The sequence below is a fragment of the Pezoporus flaviventris genome, unplaced genomic scaffold, assembly GCF_033815535.1.
Source record: "Pezoporus flaviventris isolate CSIRO_AGI_PZ_B2104156 unplaced genomic scaffold, CSIRO_AGI_Pfla_v1 ptg000168l, whole genome shotgun sequence".
NCBI lineage: Eukaryota > Metazoa > Chordata > Aves > Psittaciformes > Psittacidae > Pezoporus > Pezoporus flaviventris.
This window is the reverse complement of record NW_026892716.1, coordinates 370,001-388,913: the sequence shown is the minus strand read 5'-3', so window position 1 is coordinate 388,913 and position 18,913 is coordinate 370,001. Positions and strand designations below refer to the sequence as shown.

Sequence of the window (18,913 nt, the reverse complement as noted above, 5' to 3'; positions counted from 1 at the left end):
AAGCTGGAGCCTGGTAATGGCAAGAAAGCAGCAGGATGGGATGGGATCAATATCTGGATTGGGATGGGGACGGGAGGGGGATCAGGAAGGAGACAGGGGTAAGGACAGGGATGGGGACAGGGATGTAGGATGATGACATGGGGTTGGGACAGGGACGGTGCTATGGGGATAGGAATGCTGGATGGGGACTGGGATGGGGATGGCAGTAGGGATAAGGACAGAGATAAGGACAGGGAAAGACAGGGATGGGAATAGTGATGAAGGTAGGGATAAGGCTACGGATAGCAATAGAGAGGGATGGGAACAGGGACAGGGGCAAGGACAGGGATAAAGATAGTGATGGGGATAAAAACATGATAGTTACAGGGATGGGACCCACAGGCAAACCCACAGGAGACACCATGGGAGCCACCAGTGATGGACTCCACAGTGATGGACACACGGGGATGGACACATGGAACGGACACCTGGGATGGACACACGGTGTCAGACACCACAGGGATGGACACAAGGGATGGACACACCGTGTCAGACACCACAGGGATGGACACAAGGGATGGACACACCGTGTCAGACACCACAGGGATGGACACAAGGGATGATCACACGGGATGGGCACACGGTGTCAGACACCACGGTGACGGTTGCCACCGCCCTGGCCCCGCCCACGCCTGCCCCGCCCCCGCCGCCGTTCCCGGTCACTCTCCCGGTCTCCCGGAGCCGAGCGGAGCTGCCGCCCGGGGCCGCGGTGATGGGCGCGGGGCGGCTCTGACGGGGCCCCGCCGCTGCCATGGACCCTCCGCGTCTCAACGAGTCTCTGCAGGAACTGCTCTGCCGCCCCGGCCCCGGCCCCGGCCACGGCCCCGCCAACGGCTCCGGCAGCGGCAACGGCTCCGCCTGCGACCTGCTCCGCAGGGGCCTCCGCGGGCCGCCGGCGCCCCGAGGTGAGACCGGGCGGGACGAGAACGGGCGGGAGGGGACAGGGGGGACCCTGCGATGCCGCCGTGAGCCCCGGGAAGCTCCCCCCCGCCTGCACCGGGGGGGGGGGGGGGTGTTTCCCGGTGCATCCCAATGCATTCCGCTGTGCCTCCGGTACTTCCCGGTGCATCCCGCCGTTCCTCCCGGGGCTTCCCGGTGCATCCCAGTGCATCCCGTTATGCCGCCGGTACTTCCCGGTGCATCCCGCCGTGCCTCCTGATGCACCTCAATGCATCCTGCCGTGCCTCCTAGTGCATCCGAATGCATCCTGCCTTGCCTCTCGGTGTTTCCCGATTCACCCTGCTGTCCCTGCTGGGGCTTCCCGGTGCATCCCACCGTGTCTCCCAGCGCACTCCAATGCTTCCCGCCGTGCGTCCCAGTGCCCCGCGGTGCCCCCCGGTGTATCCCAATGCATCCTGCTGTGCCTCCCGGTGCATTCCCTGTTCCCCTCGCTGTACTCCCTTGCACCCGCGGTGCCTCCCGGTACACGCTGGTGCCTCCTGGTGCATGCAGCTGTGCCTGCCGGTGCCCCTCAGTGCACTCCCTGCTCCCCCCGGTGCCTCCCATCCGCATACTCTATGTCCGCGGTTCCCCCCGCTGCTCATCCCGGTGCAGCCCCAGCACCGCTGCATCACCCCGGCCCCGGTCCCCGGTCCCATGCATCCTGGTGCACTCCCTGTGTTTCCCGGCGCTTCCCAGCGCATGTTTCCGTGCCTCCTGCTGCACTCCAGTCTGCTCCCTGTGTCTCCCGGTGCATCCTAATGCATGCTGCCGTGCCTATTGGTGCACCCCAATGCACCCCCCATTGCTTCCCGGTGCCTCCCCGTGCTTTCCAGTGCTTGCTGATGCCTCCCGGTCTTTCCCAGTGCCTCCTGGCGCATGCTGCTGCGCCTATCGGTGCATCCCGGTACATTCCCCGTGCCTTCTGGTGCCCCCTGGTGCACCCCAGTGTTCTCTCAGTGCCCCCTTGTGCATTTCCCGTGCACCCCAGTACGCCCCAATTCACTCCCGGTGCCTCCTGTCAGCCCCATGGGCGGCGCTGGGTGCCTACACCGTGCCCTGGCTGACGGTGTGTCCCGGTTGTCCCGGTGCCCTGGCCGGTTGATGCGGTGCCCTGGCTGACACCGTGTCCTGGTTACTGTGGCTGATGCTGTGTCCTGGTTGTTCCGGTGCCCTGGCCGGTTGATGCCGTGCCCTGGCTGACACCGTGTCCTGGTTACTGTGGCTGATGCTGTGTCCTGGTTGTTCCGGTTGTGCCGGTGCCCTGGCTGCGGTGGCACCACCAGAGCTGGACGTGGCACTGCGGGTGCTGCTCTATGGGCTGATCTTCGCGCTGAGCGTCGGGGGGAACGCACTGGTGGTGGCCGTGCTGGTGGCCAACCGGCGCCTGCGCACCGTCACCAACTGCTTCCTGCTGTCACTGGCGCTGAGCGACCTGCTCCTGGCGCTGTGCTGCATGCCCTTCAGCCTCCTGCCCGCCATCATGGGCTCCTTCGTCTTCGGGGAGGCCGTCTGCAAGCTCATGGCTTACCTCATGGGTACAGCAGTGCCGGGAGCGTGGGCTGGGCTGGGGTCGGGTGGGATGACATGAGGATGAGATGAGATGGGGTGGGGTGGGGATCCAGTGGGATGAGGTGGGATGGGAAGGGAAGGGGTGGGGTGAGATGGGATGGGAAGGGATGGGATGGGATGAGAGGGATGGGATGAGAGGGATGGGATGGGATGGGAGGGGATGGGATGGGATGAGAGGGATGGGATGGGATGGGATGAGAGCGATGGGATGGGATGGGAGGGGATGGGATGGGATGAGAGGGATGGGATGGGAGGGGAGGGGAGGGGATGGGATGGGATGCGAAGGGATGGGGTGGGATGAGATGGGATGAGAGGGATGGGATGGGATGAGAGGGATGGGATGGGAAGGGATAGGATAGGATGGGAAGGGATGGGGTGGGATGAGATGGGATGGGAAGGGATGCAGTGGGAAGTGATGGGATGATAGGGATGGGATGGGAAGTGATGGGATGGGATAGCATGGGAGTGGATGGGAGGGATGGGATGGGAAGTGATGGGATGGAATAGCGTGGCAGGGGATGGGACAGAATGGGATGGGAAGTGATGGATGAGAGGGATGGGATCGGATGGGAAGGGATGGGATGAGAGGGGTGGGATGCGATGGGATGGAAAGGGATGGGATGGGAAGGGATGGGATTGGTTGCTGCATCCTGCTTGTTTGATATCTTTACCAATGGCTGGGATGAGGGGATTGAGGACATTCGTGGTCAGTGTGAAGACGACACCAAGTTGGGTGGGAGCTTTGAGCTGCTGGAGGGGAGGAGGTTCCACAGAGGGATCTGGATGCATGGGGTGAAGCCAATGGGATGAGGTTCAGCAAGCAAAGTGCCCGGTCCTGCACTTGGGCTGCAACAACCCCATGGAATGCTCCAGGCGGGAAGCACGAAAAGGACCTGGGAGTGTTGGTCAACAGCCAGCAAGTGACCCCCCTCGTGCCCAGGGCCAGAGGAGGCCACGGGGACACGGTTGGGTGGTGCTGGTTGGAGCGGGTGACACCGCAGCCGCACCGAGGGCGCTGACGCGCTGCCCGTGCGGTGCTGCAGGGGTGTCGGTGTCGGTGTCCACGTTCAGCCTGGTGGCCATCGCGCTGGAGCGCTACAGTGCCATCTGCAAGCCGCTGCAGTCGCGGGCCTGGCAGACGCGGTCGCACGCGTGTCGCGTCATCGCGGGCACGTGGCTGGCAGCGGCGCTGCTCATGGTGCCCTACGCCGTGTACAGCACAACGCGCTCCGCAGCACACGGCGTGAGGCCCCTCACCACCCAGTGCACCCATCGCTGGCCCAGCGAGCACGTGCGCCAGGGCTGGTGAGAGCCGGGTGCAGGGATGGGAGCATGGAGCAGGGGTGGCAATGGGAGTGGGATGAGATGGGAATGGGATGCGGATGAGGTGGGGTAAATTGGAAATGGGGTGGGATGAGATGTGATGGGGATGGGATTGGGGTGAGTTAGGATGGGGATGGGATGAGTTGCGGAAGAGATGGGATCAGATAGGGACAGAATGATATGGGATGGAATGAGAAGAGGTGGGGGATGAGCATGGGGATGGGATGAGACACAAGCGGTGCTGCTCCCCCAGGTACATCCTGCTGCTGCTCATCCTGTTCTTCATCCCGGGTGTGGTGATGATGGTGGCCTATGGGCTCATTTCCCGTGAGCTCTACCGGGGCATCCGCTTTGAGCTGGACATCAAAGGGGATGCTGCAGGTGAGGGGCTGCTCACACAGACTGCAGTGGGTCCCCACAGTGCCATGGCCACGACCGTGTCCCTCCTGCCCCACAGCTCACCATGGTGGCGGTGGGGATGAGGCATCCCCTGCCTGTGACGAGGGTGACGGGTGCTACCTGCAGCTGTCCCGCCCGGGCGCCGCACTGGAGCTGAGGGCGTTGGGCACGCAGCAGGACCGTGCACGCGTCAACAGCTCAGAGGCCAAGCTGGTGGCCAAGCGGCGCGTGATCCGCATGCTGGTGGTGATTGTGGCCATGTTCTTCCTGTGCTGGCTGCCCATCTTCTCTGCCAACACGTGGCGCGCATTCAGCCCGCGCGCAGCTCAGCGGGCGCTCTCGGGGACGCCCATCGCCTTCATCCACCTCCTGTCCTACACCTCGGCCTGCGCCAACCCCCTCATCTACTGCTTTATGAACCGGCGGTTCCGCGCCGCGTTCCTGGCCACGTGCTGCTGCCGGCACCGTCCCTGCCCGCGCCATGCGCGCCACGACGAGATGGCCGCTGCCGCCACCAGCGCCTCACTCTCCAAGTTCAGCTACACCACGGTCAGCAGCATCGGCCCCCCGTGAGCCCCGGCAACACCGACGGCACCGGCAGCATCCCTATCCACAACCTCATCCCCATCCCTATTCCCATCCTTGTCCTCATCCCCATCCCCTCTCATTCCGTCTCACCCCATCCCTATCCCCATCCTCGTCCCGTCTCATCCCCATTCCCACCCCATTCCATCCTTGCCCCAGGTTGATGGTTCAGGGTTTGGGGGTTCTGGAGCCCCCAGCCCAGCTCCAGGTCCCCCCACACTGATCCTGGCTCCGGCTGGAATAAACTCTCCCTGTGCCGATGCTTCCCACTGCGCTCAGCACAGCCAGTACCAGAGGGCTGGGGCTGGGGTGGGATGGGGAGCCCGCAGCAGGGGCGGTGGATCCATGCCCGGCCTGGGGGATGACTCCGTATGGGACAGGCACTGCACCGGCACTGGGGTGCACCACGTGTTTCCAGACATGTGTCCTACCAGAATTCCCTCTCCTCCCGGTGGCTCCGGCCGCACCGTGTCCAGCGGAGCGGGACTGGACGGAACCTGCCGCACACACACGTGACATACATGTGTCATACATGTTTCACACAGCCACACGCATGTACACGTGCAGGGAGCAGTAACACCTCCCGCCCGCCAGGGGGCACCATCCCAGGCAGCCGCTGCTGGACTACACTTCCCACAATGCCCCGGGGCACGGCAGCTCCCGCCACGCCCCCGAGTCCCCGCCCTCTGTCAGCGGAAGCCCCGCCCCCTATCACCGGAGCCCCCCACCCCCCCGCCGGCGGCGTCGTCCCTGGGCCATGGCGGCCCCGGCGCGGCCCCGGCCGCGGTCCTGGTCGTTGGTCGCGGCGCTGTCGCTGCTGTCGCTGCTGTCGCTGTCGCCAGTGTCGGCGGGGCCTCAGGACCCGCTGCTGGCCGTGGCGCCGCGCTGGGGCTGGCGGAACGTGTCGTGCCCCGTCTGCCGGGCGCTGTTCGGGGCGCTGGACGTGGCGCTGCAGGTGGGGATGGGGATGGGACGGGTCGAGAACGGGGACGGGAACAGAAACGTTGAACCAGAACGGGAACGGGACAGGAGAACTGGAACCGGGACACCGGGTCAAGGGCACCGGCACCGGGACAAGGGGACGGTTGTGGGGCCACCCGGTCCGAGACGGGGCCAACAGGGGCGGCACCGGGACGGGGACCGGGTCAGGAACGGGGCGGGGACACTGGGACCGGGGACACTGGGACCAGGGACACTGGGACCAGGGACACCTGAATGGGGACAGGGACGGGGGCACAAGCTGGGGACGGGGGCACCGGGTCTGGTGTCAGCGACAGGGACTGGGACGGGGGCACCGGAAGCGGGACTGGGACAGGGGTGGGGACGGGGCGGGCGGGGTGGGACGGGACCGAAATAGGGACACGGACGGGGCGGGGGCACCAGGACGGGGGCAGCGGGACCGAGAAGGGGACGAGGGCGGGGGACAAGGATGGGAACAGGACAGGGACAGAGCGGGGCTCCGGGACCCGCAGGGGATGGGGACACGGACAAGGGCGGGGACAGACGGACGGGATGGGGCGGGATTGGAGCGGGACCTCGTGACGGGGCCGGGACGCTGACTTGTGACAGGCACGGGGCAGGGACTGGAACAGGGGCGGGATCAGGGACGGGACAGGGACAGAGAGGATGGGGACTGGGGCAGGGAGGGGGCACCGACAGTGGGGACACTGGTATAGGGACAGAGACCGGGACGGAGCAGGGGCACCAGGACCGGTACAGGGACAGTGGCACTGGAATCGGGACAGGGACAGGCATGATGGGGAGGGGATGGATCAGGAGTAGGGACAGGGCTGGAGCACATCATGGATTGTGACAGGCACAGGACCGGGGTGGGCATGGGAATGGGATGGGGACGGGGACGGGGACGGGGATGAGGACAGTTCCACACAGAGAGACAGTGCCAGGTCAGGCACAGGCTCCTTCCCCAGAACGGGAATTGGGAACAGAGGGATTGGGGTCCCCCAGCACTGGGATTTCAAGCCAAGGGGCTCATGGTGGCCACTGCTGTGTTGGGTGATGGTATCCATTGGGTGGTGACATTCGTTGTGTGATGACATCCATTGGGTGATGGCATCCCCCTGGTGATGACATCCATTGGGTGATGACACCCATTGGGTGATGACATCCACTGGGTGATGGCACCCACTGGGTGATGGCACCCATTGGGTGATGGCATCCATTGGGTGATGGCATCCCCCTGGTGATGACATCCATTGGGTGATGACATCCACTGGGTGATGGCACCCATTGGGTGATGGCACCCACTGGGTGATGGCATCCACTGGGTGATGGCATCCTCCTGGTGATGACATCCATTGGGTGATGGCATCCACTGGGTGATGGCACCCATTGGGTGATGGCAGCCTGGTGACAGGTCCCGTGTCCCCGCAGCTGGAGCCCACGGTGTCGCGCGTGGGGCGCGTGGCGTCGCGGCTGTGCCAGGACCTGCGGCTGGCGCGCGCCGAGGTTTGCCGCGAGGCCGTGCAGCTCTTCCAGCGGGACGTGGTGTCGGCCTGGGCGCGCTCGGTGCTGCGGCCGGCCGAGGCCTGCGGGCTGCTGCTGGGGCCCCGCTGCGGCCACTGGGACATCCTGGGCGACTGGAACGTGTCCCTCCCGGACACCCCGAAGCCGCCGGTGCGGCCGCCGGAGCCGCCGGCGCCGGGCGCTCCCAGTGCGCGCATCCTGTTCCTCACGGACCTGCACTGGGACCGGCTCTACGCGCCCGGCAGCGCCGCCGCCTGCCCCGACCCGCTCTGCTGCCGCGGCGCCGCGCGTCCCGGGGCCCCCGGCGCCGGCTTCTGGGGGGAGTACGGGAAGTGCGACCTTCCGCTGCACACCATCGAGCTGCTGCTGGAGCAGCTCCCCGCCGCCGCGCCCGTGGCCGCCGTGTACTGGACCGGGGACATCCCGGCGCACGACGTGTGGCAGCAGAGCCGGCGGGACCAGCTGCGCGCCCTCAGCACCGTCACCGCGGCGCTGCGGCGGCGCCTCGGCACCGTGCCCGTGTTCCCGGCCGTGGGCAACCACGAGGCGACGCCGGTGAACGCCTTCCCCCCGCCGTACGTCCGGGGCAACCAGTCGGCAGCGTGGCTCTACGATGCCATGGCCCGGGAATGGCAGCAGTGGCTGAGCCCTGACGCGCTGCGGACCCTGCGGTGGGACACGGGATGGGATGGGAGGGAGATGGGGATGGGAGGGGTGAGATGAGGGCACAACAGGGGACCTGGGATGGGGGACTCCAGGCGGGGAGGGACCGAGAGACATGGGGCTGGGGGAGTTAAGTCTGGGCGTGCAGGGGTGAGTCCTGATCTTAGGAGGGCTGAGGGTCCTCGGCTGGGGGAGATTGTGGAGTTCAGTAGGGAGGCTCTGGGGTGGGAGGGCGCAGAGTAGCTTCCAGACTGAGAGGGGCAAAGGGGGTCTCAGGCTAACAGGGTCTTGGGGGGCTCAGGCTGGGCACAGAGGGGTCACTGTGGGGCAGGGGGGTCACTGTGGATCAGGGGGGTCACTGTAAGGCAGGAGGGTCTCTGTGGGGCAGGGGAATCTCTGTGGATCGGGGGGTCCCTGTGGGGCAGGAGGGGTCCCTGCTCACGCCCCGCTGTCCCCCCAGGGCCGGGGGGTTCTACACGGCCCAGGTCTGGCCGGGGCTGCGCCTGGTGTCCCTCAACATGAACTTCTGCTCCCAGGCCAACTTCTGGCTTCTCATCAACGCCACCGACCCCGCGGGGCAGCTCCAGTGGCTCGTGGGAGTCCTGGCAGCCGCTGAGCATGCAGGGGACAAGGTTGGGATGAGGATGGGCACGGGGGGGGGTGGGGGTGTCCCTGCCCCCAGCGGGTCCCGGCACCCCCCGGCTCCCCTCTCCTCGCCGTAGGTGCACATCATCGGGCACATCCCCCCGGGCCATTGCCTGCGGAGCTGGAGCTGGAACTACTACCGCATCGTCAGCAGGTGGGCACAGGGGACCCTGCCGGGAATCAGGGGGGCTGTGGCAGGGGGCCGGGCACTGCTGTGGGGTCCCTGTGTGTCACACATGTCTTGGTGCAGGTTCGAGGGCACTATCGCAGGGCAGTTCTTTGGCCACACGCACGTGGATGAGTTCGAGATGTTCTATGACGACGAGACACTGACTCGGCCCGTGTCCATCGCCTTCATAGCGCCGAGTGTCACCACCTACATCAACCTCAACCCTGGTGGGTGCTGAACCCTCAACACACCCCCATGGTGCCACCGTGTGATCATGGACATGCCTTGACATGAACCGTGACCCTGACTGTTATGATGGCCGTTGGCCATGATCATTACCTTGATTATAGCCATGACCTTGACCACGACCATCGGCCATGACCATTGCCATTGCCTTTGCTATGACCATTACCTTGACAATGTCCATTACCTTGACCATCATGCCCATTGGACATGACCTTGAGCATGATCATTACCTTGACCGTGCCCAGTGCACTTGACCCTGACCATGCCAATGCCCATGTCTGTGCCCACAGGCTACCGCGTGTACGTGGTGGATGGCTCCTACCCAGGCAGCTCCCACGCGGTGCTGGACCACGAGACCTTCATCCTGAACCTGACAGAGGCTAACACACAGGGGGCCGTGCCGCACTGGCAGCTGCTGTACCGCGCACGCGAGACCTACGGGCTGCCCAGCGCCTTCCCGGCCGACTGGGACCGGCTGCTCCGGCGCTTCCAGGATGATGAGCAGCTCTTCCAGCGCTTCTGGTTCCTGCTGCACAAGGGCCACCCGCCACGGGCGCCGTGTGGGGCCGGCTGCAAGGCCGCGCTGCTCTGCGCCCTGCGCTCCGGCCGCTCTGATGATCCCAGCCTGTGCCGGCCCCTGCGCCCCACGCTGCCCTTCGCACGCATCCAGGAGCTCTGGCGGCTGCGGCGGCTCTGCTGAGCACCAGGATGTGGGACACAGGACATGGGGCTCTGCTGAGTGCTGGGACATGGGGTGTGGGGTGCGGGCCATGGGATACAGGACACAGAACATGGGGCTCTGCTGAGCACCGGCATTCAGACATGGGATGCAGGATGTGGGATGCAAGACACGGGACATGGGGCTCTGCTGAGTGCTGGGACTGGGCACCAGGGCGGCAACATGGGACACCTCATTGCCATGTGCCATCAATAAAGGTGTGACAGACCCAGCACCTCCTCATCAGCATCCACCTCATCCCCATCTTCATCCTCCTCCTTGTCATCATCATCCACCTCATCCTTCTCCTCTGCATCCCACATCACTCCTCAAGTTTATCCTCATTGTCCTCATCCCCACCTGGCCACAGGACCTCCCATTCCCCTCCCAGTGCCACCAGTACCGGTACCAGTACGGTGCAGAAGTGACACCAGTACGGGCACAGGGAAGGATTGTTCCACCCAGCACAGCACAGGATGGAGCAGGATGGGACAGCACAGTGTGGTGTGGCACAGGACAGCACAGCGGGTGCGAGGTGCAGCAGTGCAGCATGGCGTGGGACAGAATGACACAGACTGGCACAGAATGGCACAGCATCCTACAGCATCCTACAGCATGACGTGGTGTGTGTGGCACAGGGCAGCAGGGAGTGCGCTGGAGCAGTGCAGTACGGCACAGCCCCACATGGCACTGACAGGGATGGTGTGGCACTGATGGGCCAGAGGAGCATGGGGCATTGCGACAGGGCACAGATGGGACAGCATAGCACAGCACCAGGGCACAGCAGAGCACAGCACAGCACATGTAGCAGCAGCACAGGGCAGCCCCGCACAGCCCCGCCACACAGCCCGGTACAGCCCCACACAGCCCGGTACAGCCCCGCACAGCCCGGTACAGCCCCGCACAGCCCGGTACAGCCCGGTACAGCCCCGCACAGCCCCGCACAGCCCGGTACAGGCCCGCACAGCCCGGTACAGCTCCGCACAGCCCGGTACAGCCCGGTACAGCCCCGCACAGCCCCGCACAGCCCGGTACAGGCCCGCACAGGCTGGTACAGCCCCCCACAGCCTCCCACAGCCCGGTACAGCCCCCCACAGCCCCCCACAGCCCAGTACAGCCCCGCACAGCCCGGTACAGCCCGGTACAGCCCCGCACAGCTCGGTACAGCCCCCACAGCCTGGTACAGCCCCGCACAGCCCGGTACAGCCCGGTACAGCCCCGCACAGCCCGGTACAGCCTGGTACAGCTCCGCACAGCTCGGTACAGCCTGGTACAGCCCCGCACAGCCCCGCACAGTCCCACACAGCCCGGTACAGCCCCGCACAGCCCCGCACGGCCCGGTACAGCTCCACACAACCCGGTACAGCTCCGCACAACCCGGTACAGCCCCGCAGAGTCCCGCACAGCCCGGTAGAGCCCCGCAGAGCCTGGTACAGCCCCACACAGCCCCGCACAGCCCCGCACAGCCCAGTACAGCTCCGCGCAGCCCAGCCCGGCACAGCAGAGCCCGGCACAGCCCGGCTGGGGTCGCTGTGTGCCGGTGCAGCCCCGATGTTCGGTTGTCGCTCAGCAGCGCTCACCTCACCGGGGTTGCGCGGTGCCTCCCGCTCTGCAGCGAGGGCGGCACCAGGAGCCAGAGCAGCCGGGACCTGGACAGGGACGGGGACAAGGACGGGAACCGGGACAGGGACAGGGACGGGGACAGGCGCAGGGGCAGGCAGGGACAGGGATGGGGACCGGACCCCACCCAGCCAAAGGCCGCTCTGCACCGCATCCCGTCACTGGGACACAGCCAGGGCTCACCGGAAGGGCCGGGCTGGGCCAGGGCCACTCAGGGGTGTGGGGCTGTGGATTGGGCACTGCGGCAGGAGTGGGTCCATCCCCCAGAGCTCCAGGTTCTCCATGCACTGGTCCCAGACCCACGTCACTGATGTCACATTGTGACCACCACCATCTCCATCATCCTCATCATAGCCACCATCTCCACCATCCTCATCATCGCCACCATCTCCATCATCTTCGTCATCGCCGCAATCTCCATCCACTGCTCCATTCACTGAACTGCTCGTCTTAGTCCACACATGTGGGGACGCACAGCACAGGCCACCCCAGTGCAGCAGCCCAGGGCAGCCCAGTACAGCCCTGTGCAGCCCAGTACTGCCCACTGCAGCCCTGTGTGCCCCACTGCAGCCAAGTACAGCCCTGTGCAGTCCAGTGCAGCCCAGTACAGCCCTGTACAGCCTAGTACATGCCTATGTAGCCCAGTACAGTCCAGTGCAGCCCAGTACAGTCCAGTGCAGCCCAGAGGTCCTTATGTGGTCACCCTAGTACAGGGCCCCCACCCCCAACTTCACTCCAGTGACACCCAGTGAAGGTGGAGACCCCTCTGCACTGCTCCACACAGACCCCCCCCAAGCCCCACATCCCTCCCGCCATGGGGCTGGCACTGCTGGGGGTACTTCCAGAATACTTTATTTTGTACATAGAGTTTGTCAGCGTGCGGCCGCCCCACAGAGCCCCATAGAGACCCACAGAGCCCCATAGAGACCCACTGAGCCCCACCAAGCCCCATAGAGCCCCACTGACCCCATAGAGCCCCACATGGACCCACCAGGCCCCACTCGGCCCCATAGGGCTTCACCAAGCCCCACCAGGACCCACAGAACCCCACCATGGGGCAGCAGGCACGTGCGGTCGCCCCACATCTGGGGCTCAAGCCACGGGGGGCAGCTCCCATGGGGCAACCCACAGCTGCCCCTCAGCCCCCAGCAGCGGCTCCCTCAGCCCCCCCCCAGGTCCCCCAGTTGTGGGGCTGTGGCCCTGCCATGGGGCAGGAGGAGGGGCACGACCATGGACCCCAGATAAAGTGCACATGAAGGCCGGGGCGGCATCTGTGGGGCAGCCCCAGCCCGTGCCATGGGGCAGCCCCAGCCTGTGCTATGGGGTGGCCCCAGCCTGTGCCGCGGTGCTACTGCAGGTAGCGATAGGCCTTGAAGCAATGGTTGCCCGAGTCTGCCACCACGACGTGGCCATCGGAGGTGAGGGCCAGGCCCTGCGGCCCATACAGAGGATCTGCTGCTGTGTTGATGTAGGACAGGAAGGAGCCCGAGGAGTCGAACACCTGCGGGGACAGGGACAGGCTCCAGTGCCCCCGGTGTCCCCACAGCCCAGGCAAACCCTATCTCCATGGGCTCCCCTGCCATGGGGTCCTGGACTGCGTCCCTGCTGCGATGAGCCCACTCTGGGGCCACAAACCCCACTCCTGGATGGGCTGAAGGATGGGATGAGTGCAGGGATGAGGCTGGGATGGAGGTGATGGGATGAGGACAGGGATGAGGCTGGGATGGAGGTGATGGGATGAGGACAGGGATGAGGCTGGGATGGAGGTGATGGGATGAGGACAGGGATGAGGCTGGGATGGGGGTGATGGGATGAGGCTGGGATGGGAGTGATGGGATGAGGGCAGGGATGTGGGTGAGTACGGGGCCAGAGGGTCAGTACCTGGATGCGGCTGTTGCCCCAGTCGGCCACGATGATGTTGCCGTTGGCATCCACGGCCACCCCGGTGGGGGCGTTGAACTGGCCATTGCCCTCCCCGTGAGAGCCGAACTTGAACAGGAACTCGCCGTCTGCGCTGTAAACCTGGAGGGGGGTCACTGCCCGGCACCAGCACCGCACATGGGACACAGGACACGGGACACGGCACTGGCACCGGCACACGGGACATGGGATGCAGGATGTGCGACACAGGATAGGGGACACAAGACACAGCACATGGGACACGGAGACATGGTACGTGGCACATGGTACATGGCACACCGTGCAGAGAATACACCACACATGATGTGGCACACAGGATGCAGAACATGGCATGCGGCACATGGCATGCAAGACATGGGACACAGGACACGGCACACAGGACATGGCACATGGCATACCGGACACCATTACTCACCTTCACAGAGTGGTTGTGGAAGTCGGTCACCACGATCTCATTCTTGTTGTTGACGGCCACAAAGTGGGGCCCTAGGAGGGACAGGAACAGTGAGTGAGTACCATGGGCAGCCAAGGGTAGCTGGGGGGGGACACAGCAAGACCCAGAGACTCAATAGAGCCCAAACCTGAGCCAGGAACTCAAAACAGCCCAAACCCAGAACCATGAACAGAACCTAAACCATGAATCCAAATTGCAAATCCCAGTCTAGAATCTGACCCTGAGACCTGAACCACAACTGGAACCCAGTCCAGAGCCACCAAGAGCCTGAGCCCAGAAACTGAATCCAGAGCTCAGAACTTGAACTTGGACCCTGAGCCCAGCTGCAGCCCCTGCCCCTGCCCTGGTGCTGTCTGGGGCTGCCCAGGGCACACACTGAGGGGCACAAAGTGATGAACGCACGGTAATGGGCATGTGATGATGGGCACATGGTGACAGGCACGTGGTGATGGGCACGTGGTGATGGACACATGGGGATGGACATGCATTGAGGAGCATGTGGTGAGGAGCACAGCAGGGCTGTGGCTCGTACCTGCGAACTGCCGCTCGGCTGTGCCACGGCTGCCGAACTTGGTGACCAGTTTGCCGTTGGACTGGAAGATGAAGACGCAGCAGGCCTTGTTGTCCACCACGATGATGTGCCCGTTGCGATCCACCGCAACGCCCTTGGGGCCCATCAGCCGCCCAGCACCCAGCTTGGTCTGGGATGGGAACAGGGCCAGGAGTCAGGGTCGGTGCGGAGCTGTGTCCCCCCTGCTGCTGTGTGCCCCCCTCACCTCACCTTGAACTTGCCCTCGGGGGAGAAGATGCTGACCCAGCGGTTGTCGTAGTCGGCGATGATGATGTCCCCGTTCATGTCGACAGTGACACCGGTGGGGCGCTGGAGCTGTCCAGGGGAGCGGCCCCGCACCCCAAAGCGCAGCCGGAACTGACCCTCGTTGGAAAACACCTTTCAGGGGTCACCAGGGGGAGGGTTAAGTGGGTCAGGGACACATGGAGGGGCCGGGGCTGTAGCGGGACCTACCTGCACACACTGGTTATTGCTGTCAGCCACCACGATGCGGCCGCTGGAGGAAGTGGAGATGCCCTGGAGGTTGGTGAACTCGCCCTTCTCCCGGCCTCGGCTTCCTGCAGGTAGGGGGAGCCACAGGGGTCAATGGGGGTCAATGGACATCAATAGGCTCAAGGGGGTTCAAGGAAGATCAAGGGGAGTCAAGGGGGTTGAGGGGAATCGATGGGGGGCAGTGGGCATCAACAGGTGTCAAGAAGGGTCAAGAGGAGTCAATAGAGATCAGGAGAGGTCAATAGGATCAATAGGGTTCAATGGGCATCAACTGAGGTAAACGGAGGTCAAGGAAGGTTAATGGGAGTCAATGGGGTCATGGGGCTTAATGGGAGGTCTATGGGAGGTCAAGGGTGGTCAGGAGGGGTCAATGAGGCATCAATGGGGGCCAACAGAGAGAGGTCAGTGGGTGTCAGTGGGCATCAACGGAAGTCAATAGAGGTCAAGGAGGGTCAAGGGAGGTCAAGGAGGGTCAGTGGGGGTCAACAGAGATCAAGAGAGGTCAATGGGTATCAATAGGGGACAACGGCATCAGTGGGTGTCAGTGGGGGTCAATGGCTATTAACAGCTGTCAATAGTTGTCAATGGGGGTCAATGGGAGGTCAATGGGGGTCAACAGGTGTCCAGGGGGGTCAAAGGCAGTCAGTGGTGCTCAACGTCAGTCAGCGTTGTTCAGTGGGTGCCAATGTCAGTCACTGTTGGTCAATGTCAGTCATGGGGCCCCGTTGGCGCTCACCCACACGGAAGATGAGCTCGTCCTCAATGGGGTTCTCCTTCTTCTTGCCGGTGCTGTACATGCTGGAAGGCCTGCGCACAGCCTTCTGCCGGATGTGCCCCCCGCTGCTGGGAGACTTCACACGGCGCTTGACGTCGTCGGGCGAGGGCGGCACGTCGGAGGCTTTGACAGCGCGGGCGCGGAAGGGGCTGCCGCGGATGGGCTGCCCGTAGAGCAGGATGGAGAGCAGGAAGTCGCCCTCGGCGCGCGGCGTGTACAGCAGCTCGTAGGTGCCGTTCTTGTTGTCCTGCACCTCGGCCTCGGCCGCGGCGCCGTCTGGTGCCGTCACCTGGAAGCGGAGCCGGGCGCTGCCGCTGCGCACCAGCTCGCCATCCTTGTCCTTGGTGGTGACGCTGAGTGAGGCGGGCTGCCCCACCACGGCATGCCGCAGCCCCTCGCCCGTGGCCACCGTGTGGTGCGCGGTGGCGCTGGTGGTGACCAGCACGCCCAGGTTGAGGATGGACTTGCGCAGCCCGTCCGTCTCCACCAGGTAGTCGAGCTGCGCGTTCTGCTGCGGGTGCTCGGGGAAGTCGCGCGCCGCCAGGTCCCGCAGCCGCTCGCTCATCTGCTTCTGCACCAGCAGCACCTCGGGGGCCGTGCCGTGGCGCAGCGCCTGCTCCGTGAACGCGCAGCTGCTCAGGATGCTCTCCTGGCCCTGCCGCAGCGCCTCCAGCTGCGCCTGCAGCACCTGCGGGCACCAGCATGTCACCACAGGGCAGGGGAGTGGGGACAGGGGGATATGGGGACAGGGGGATATAGGGACATGGGGATACAGGGATATGGGGATATAGGGACATGGGGATATAGGGACATGGGGATATGGGGCCATGGGGACATCGGGATTTGGGATGTGGGGGCTTGGGGATATGGGGCCATGGGGATATGGGATGTGGGGGCTTGGGGATATGGGACATGGGGGCTTGGGGATATGGGATGAGGGGACTTGGGGATATGGGACATGGGGGCTTGGGGATATGGAGGCATGTGTATGGGGACATGGGGGACAGCAGTGCAGGGGTATGGTAACATGGGGGCTTGGCAGCACAGGGGGACAGTCGTGCAGAGACGTGTTACAGCAGCACAGCAACGCAGGGCCATTTGGCACAGGTGGCTTGGGAACATGCAGCATGACAGCACGGCAGTGCAGGGGCACAGGGGCACAGCGGCTTGGCAACATGCAGGCTTGGCAGTGTGGGAACACAGTGGCATAGAGTCAGGCAGCACCCCAATGCAGCACCCCCCATGCAGCTCCCCAGCGCCCCCACTGCACCCCACCCGGTGCTTGGCGCCACACACCCTCTCCAGTTGTTCAGATGCAGCCCCCATGCAGTGTGGGGCCATGCCCCCCCCGTGTCCCCCACTGCACCCGCACCCGGTGCTTGGCGCCGCATGCCGCCTCCAGGTCTCGCAGGAGCAGCCCCCGCCGCTGCCGCAGCGCCGCCTCCAGCTCCTCGAAGGTGCCGCCGATCTCGGCCGCGGCCTCGTCCCGGCGCTGCAGCAGCTGTTGGCTGATGTCCGACACCAGCGCCGCGGCCGCCGCCAGCTGCGGGAGCCTGCGGGGACGGTGTGAGCCGGGGGGGACAAACCCACCGGGACCCCAAACCCCAAAACCACGGGGAAACCAAACCCACCAGGACCCCAAACCCCAAACTCACAGGGACCCCAAACCCACCGGGACCTCAAACCCTAAACCCACCGGGACCCCAAACCCCAAACCCACAGGGACCCCAAACCCACCGGGACCCCAAACCCTAAACCCACCGGGACCCCAAACCCCAAACCCACAGGGACCCCAAACCCACCGGGACCCCAAACCCTAAACCCACCGGGACCCCAAACCCCAAACCCACCGGGACCCCAAACCCTAAACCCACCGGGACCCCAAACCCCAAACCCACAGGGACCCCAAACCCACCGGGACCCCAAACCCTAAACCCACAGGGACCCCAAACCCCAAACCCACAGGGACCCCAAACCCACCGGGACCCCAAACCCTAAACCCACCGGGACCCCAAACCCCAAACCCACAGGGACCCCAAACCCACCGGGACCCCAAACCCCAAACCCACAGGGACCCCAAACCCACCGGGACCCCAAACCCTAAATCCACCGGGACCCCAAACCCCAAACCCACAGGGACCCCAAACCCACCGGGACCCCAAACCCTAAACCCACCGGGACCCCAAACCCACCGGTACCCCAAACCCAAACCCACCGGGACCCCAAACCCCAAACCCACAGGAAAACCAAACCCACCGGGACCCCAAACCCCAAACTCACAGGGACCCCAAACCCACCGGGACCCCAAACCCTAAACCCACCGGGACCCCAAACCCCAAACCCACAGGGACCCCAAACCCACCGGGACCCCAAACCCTAAACCCACCGGGACCCCAAACCCCAAACCCACAGGGACCCCAAACCCACCGGGACCCCAAACCCCAAACCCACCGGGACCCCAAACCCCAAACCCACCGGGACCCCAAACCCACCGGGACCCCAAACCCCAAACCCACCGGGACCCCAAACACACCGGGACCCCAATCCCCAAACCCCCCCCGGGCGCCCCAAACCTACCAGCACCTCCAAGCCCCCAAGGCACCAAACTCTCGGATCTCCTGGGCACCCCAAACCCACCTGATCCCGGACACCTCAAACCTGCCAGGACCCCAAACCCACCGGCGCTCCCAACCCCTGGACCCCCAACCCCACCTGGACCCCAAGCACACCAGCACCCACCGGCACCTCCTGACCCCCGGACCTCCTGACCCCCAAACCCACCGGGACCCCAAGATCCCCCGTACCCCACGGCCCGAGGTGGCCACGGCCCCCGGCCCCCCCCCGGCCCCGGCCGTGCCTGCTGCGGACGGCGTCGAGCTGTCTCTGCAGCGCCGCCTTGTGGTGCTCCACGGCGTCGCGCAGGGGCGCGGTGCCGTGCTCCCGGTGCTCGCCCTCGGTGCACTCGCGGCACACCGCGGTCTCGCACGGCTCACAATAGAACTCCATCACCTGCGGGAGGGGGAACGGGCGCTGACCCCATGAGCCCCCCACATCCCCCTGGGCTCCGCCAGGTCCCCACAGACCAGAGCTCAGATCCCTGCAGGACCCAGGCCCCTACTGCCCCCCCTGGACCCCTACAGCATCCACAGCCCCCGCTGACACCCCCCCAGATCCCCTACAGCCCCCATGAGCCCCCCCAATCCCTCCAGCACCCCCAGAACCCCTCAGTCCCCGTCCCCCCCCAGTCCCTGCAGCTCCCCCCTCCCCCCGGCCTCTAGGGCCCCTTCTCCCCTCCTGGA

At 65.1% G+C, this 18,913-nt stretch overlaps 3 protein-coding genes across 3 annotated transcripts in view; 2 read left to right on the top strand and 1 right to left on the bottom strand.

Annotated features, from left to right (window-relative positions):
- Positions 1–561: 561 nt before the first annotated feature.
- Positions 562–5,130, top strand: CCKBR (cholecystokinin B receptor). The gene is made up of 5 exons (XM_061480087.1): positions 562–944; positions 2,265–2,516; positions 3,594–3,855; positions 4,127–4,254; positions 4,331–5,130. The coding sequence occupies exons 1-5, from the start codon at positions 791–793 to the stop codon at positions 4,843–4,845; spliced, it is 1,311 nt and encodes a 436-aa protein (XP_061336071.1). The 5' UTR covers positions 562–790; the 3' UTR covers positions 4,846–5,130.
- A 438-nt stretch (positions 5,131–5,568) lies between these two features.
- Positions 5,569–10,015, top strand: SMPD1 (sphingomyelin phosphodiesterase 1). Its single transcript, XM_061480086.1, has 6 exons — positions 5,569–5,812; positions 7,249–8,012; positions 8,465–8,636; positions 8,727–8,803; positions 8,900–9,045; positions 9,355–10,015. Exons 1-6 carry the CDS (start codon positions 5,615–5,617, stop codon positions 9,762–9,764), a joined length of 1,767 nt encoding a protein of 588 aa, XP_061336070.1. The 5' UTR covers positions 5,569–5,614; the 3' UTR covers positions 9,765–10,015.
- Positions 10,016–12,238: 2,223 nt separating this feature from the next.
- Positions 12,239–18,913, bottom strand: part of TRIM3 (tripartite motif containing 3) — an 11,500-nt gene continuing 4,825 nt past the window's right edge. The window contains exons 4-12 of the mRNA XM_061480085.1: positions 18,472–18,623; positions 16,987–17,167; positions 15,576–16,302; positions 14,801–14,904; positions 14,558–14,725; positions 14,309–14,477; positions 13,738–13,808; positions 13,284–13,424; positions 12,239–12,903 (exon numbers count right to left, since the gene is read on the bottom strand). Of these exons, the coding sequence (XP_061336069.1) occupies positions 12,751–12,903; positions 13,284–13,424; positions 13,738–13,808; positions 14,309–14,477; positions 14,558–14,725; positions 14,801–14,904; positions 15,576–16,302; positions 16,987–17,167; positions 18,472–18,623 (1,866 nt within the window). The 3' untranslated portion in view covers positions 12,239–12,750. The remainder of the gene's footprint in view (positions 12,904–13,283; positions 13,425–13,737; positions 13,809–14,308; positions 14,478–14,557; positions 14,726–14,800; positions 14,905–15,575; positions 16,303–16,986; positions 17,168–18,471; positions 18,624–18,913) is intronic.